This window comes from Drosophila rhopaloa, unplaced genomic scaffold, assembly GCF_018152115.1.
Source record: "Drosophila rhopaloa isolate 14029-0021.01 unplaced genomic scaffold, ASM1815211v1 contig_163, whole genome shotgun sequence".
Lineage (NCBI taxonomy): Eukaryota > Metazoa > Arthropoda > Insecta > Diptera > Drosophilidae > Drosophila > Drosophila rhopaloa.
The window spans coordinates 7672027-7674556 of record NW_025335043.1 but is presented as its reverse complement, the minus strand read 5'-3'; the positions used below and the strand labels follow the sequence as shown (position 1 = coordinate 7674556).

Sequence of the window (2530 nt, the reverse complement as noted above, 5' to 3'; positions counted from 1 at the left end):
GATAGATACCCTGCACTATAGGGTAAACTTGAAAATGGTGTTTAATTTTGTATGTCAAGAACAAATTTAGATGTTTTGACTTTTGTTATTGCTGTAAGTATTGATTTGTGAATTTTGTTTTATTTAATAACAGCGCTTAACTATTTAAAATGCAAATTATATTAAAGTTCCATGCTTACATATACGCTCTCAATTACCATTCTTCGATACATTGCCAGCGAAATTATCGATGGACCACAAACAGCTGATTTGACAGTGTTGGGCAGTTTAGAAAAACAAGAGCGGTCTTTTTAAAATACCAATCAAAAAACTACCAAAATACATATATACATATTTGTTTACCTTTCTTAACAAGACATTGACTCACAACTACAAGCTGGGCTTGGGTTAATCCCAAGTTTTTTTTATTGGTATTTTGTCTCCCATTTTATGGATGCGCAGACGATTTGAAGTGATTATTACACTGATAAATGAGAAACAGTTCACCATATAAAAATATGTATGCTAATCTTAAATAATATATTTTTTTAAATTATTGTCTAGTGTTATTTTGATATTTTTTCTTTTTAATTTTTAAAATTAAATTTATTGACTAGTCAAGTTATTTCCAACATAAATAAGCTTATATTGTTTAGGAAAGGTAAACAATTATATAAAAAAAAAAATTTTTTAATGCTGCATATATTTTTGGGAAATACAAAACGCAAATAAAATTTGTAATATAATTACCGTAATTGTGTGTTGCTTTGTTTTCGATTTCTGACTTTAAGTTAGCCTATGTGTTTCGAGTTTTTCACTGTGCGCCATAAACAAAGAAAGCCCCGACCGGTTCTTGATAAGCTTCTCGGATTCCCAAGCACGACTTGTCAGGCAGCTCTTCTCATTTACAATCGTTATTCCCACGATGGCGGATGCATCGCGCTTTGCGGCCTGGAGCTGCTGCCTCCACCTGCTGCTGTTCCTTCTCCTCGGTGTCGGTGTCCAGGGATACGAGGTGACAAAGGCGAAGATCGAGGTGTTCTACCCCAAGGGATTCGAGGTATCCATTCCCGACGAGGAGGGCATCAGTCTGTTCGCCTTCCATGGCAAACTGAACGAGGAGATGGAGGGTCTGGAGGCGGGCACCTGGGCACGGGACATAGTGAAGGCCAAGAACGGTCGATGGACTTTCCGAGATCGCACTGCTGCATTGAAACCCGGCGATATTCTGTACTATTGGACGTACGTTATCTATAACGGACTGGGTTATCGCGAAGATGACGGGTCGTATGTCGTCAACGGGTACAGTGGTAACAGCACCTCGGCGATCACTCCTCGTCCTCCGGTAGTCCCCGTTTCCAGCACGCCATGGAGTCCACCTGCTGATCCAGATATCGATATTAGAGTGGGTTGTACCACCCCCAAAACTGAGGTCAATGGAGCACCCACTCGCTGTGCCGGCCAACTGGTCTTTGTGGATGAGTTTAACGCTGCAAAACTGGATCCTAATAAGTGGAAAGCAGAGCGCAGGTTTTCCGGCCAACCCGACTACGAGTTCAATGTTTATGTGGACGATGCCCCAGACACCTTGTGCCTGACCAATGGCCATGTTGCATTAGCCACAAATACGATGAAAAAGCACTTCCACAAGGCATCAGGTGATAGTTTGGATCTGGGGGATAAGTGCACGGGAGTGGCTAATACGCATGATTGCGTTAGGAATGGCAGGACGATGAACGATGGCCTGCCGCCGATGGTCACCGCCCAGTTCTCCTCTAAGGATGCGTTCTCCTTCAAGTACGGTCGAGTGGAGGTGCGGGCCAAGATGCCGCGAGCTCAGTGGGTTACCCCGCAAATCTGGCTCCAGCCCAAGTATCCTATGTACGGAGTGGATGACTACCGGTCGGGTCAACTAAGGATTGCCTACACCCGTCCGAATGGAGGCAACCTGGATCTATATGCCGCTGCAGTGCTCTACGCAGATGAACCCCTGCGTTCGGTCAAGAATTGCCTCAAACCCGGCACTGGTGATAGTTCCGAGGACTGGAGCGATAGCTTCCACAACTATACGCTCGAGTGGACGCCGCGGGAACTGCGATGGCTGGTCGACGGCAAGGAGTTGTGTGTCCAGGGAAGCGATAAGGGAGCTTTCAGTGAGACTACCGCCGCTGGGAAGCGATTGCCACAGGCCCAAAAACTGGAGGAGGGCACCGGACTGGCGCCCTTCGATCAGGAGTTCTATCTGACCTTCGGACTCAGCGTGGGCGGATTCAACGAGTACCAGCACGTGGTCAAGCCCTGGAACGAGAGGGCCCCGCAGGCGCAGAAGGCCTTTTGGAGGGATGTCAAGAAAGATCGGGATCACTGGCTGGATGGTGGCCACATGAAGATCGACTACGTCAAGGTGTACGCTTTGTAATATCTTTATTTTAACAAGGTTCTTATTACTCACTTTACAAACTGAATAAATTGAAAAATTGGCCAATTAACTATTTAGATAAAAACAATAAATAAAATCAAAGCTTAAAAGCAAATCACTTTAACTTTGTTT

The 2530-nt window shown here is 44.8% G+C and overlaps 1 protein-coding gene across 1 annotated transcript; it reads left to right on the top strand.

The window, feature by feature from the left end:
- The first annotated feature begins 885 nt into the window (after positions 1 to 885).
- LOC108052325 (gram-negative bacteria-binding protein 3) lies at positions 886 to 2513 on the top strand. The gene has a single exon (XM_017134703.2). The coding sequence runs from the start codon at positions 905 to 907 to the stop codon at positions 2396 to 2398; it is 1494 nt and encodes a 497-aa protein (XP_016990192.1). The 5' UTR covers positions 886 to 904; the 3' UTR covers positions 2399 to 2513.
- Positions 2514 to 2530: the final 17 nt, after the last annotated feature.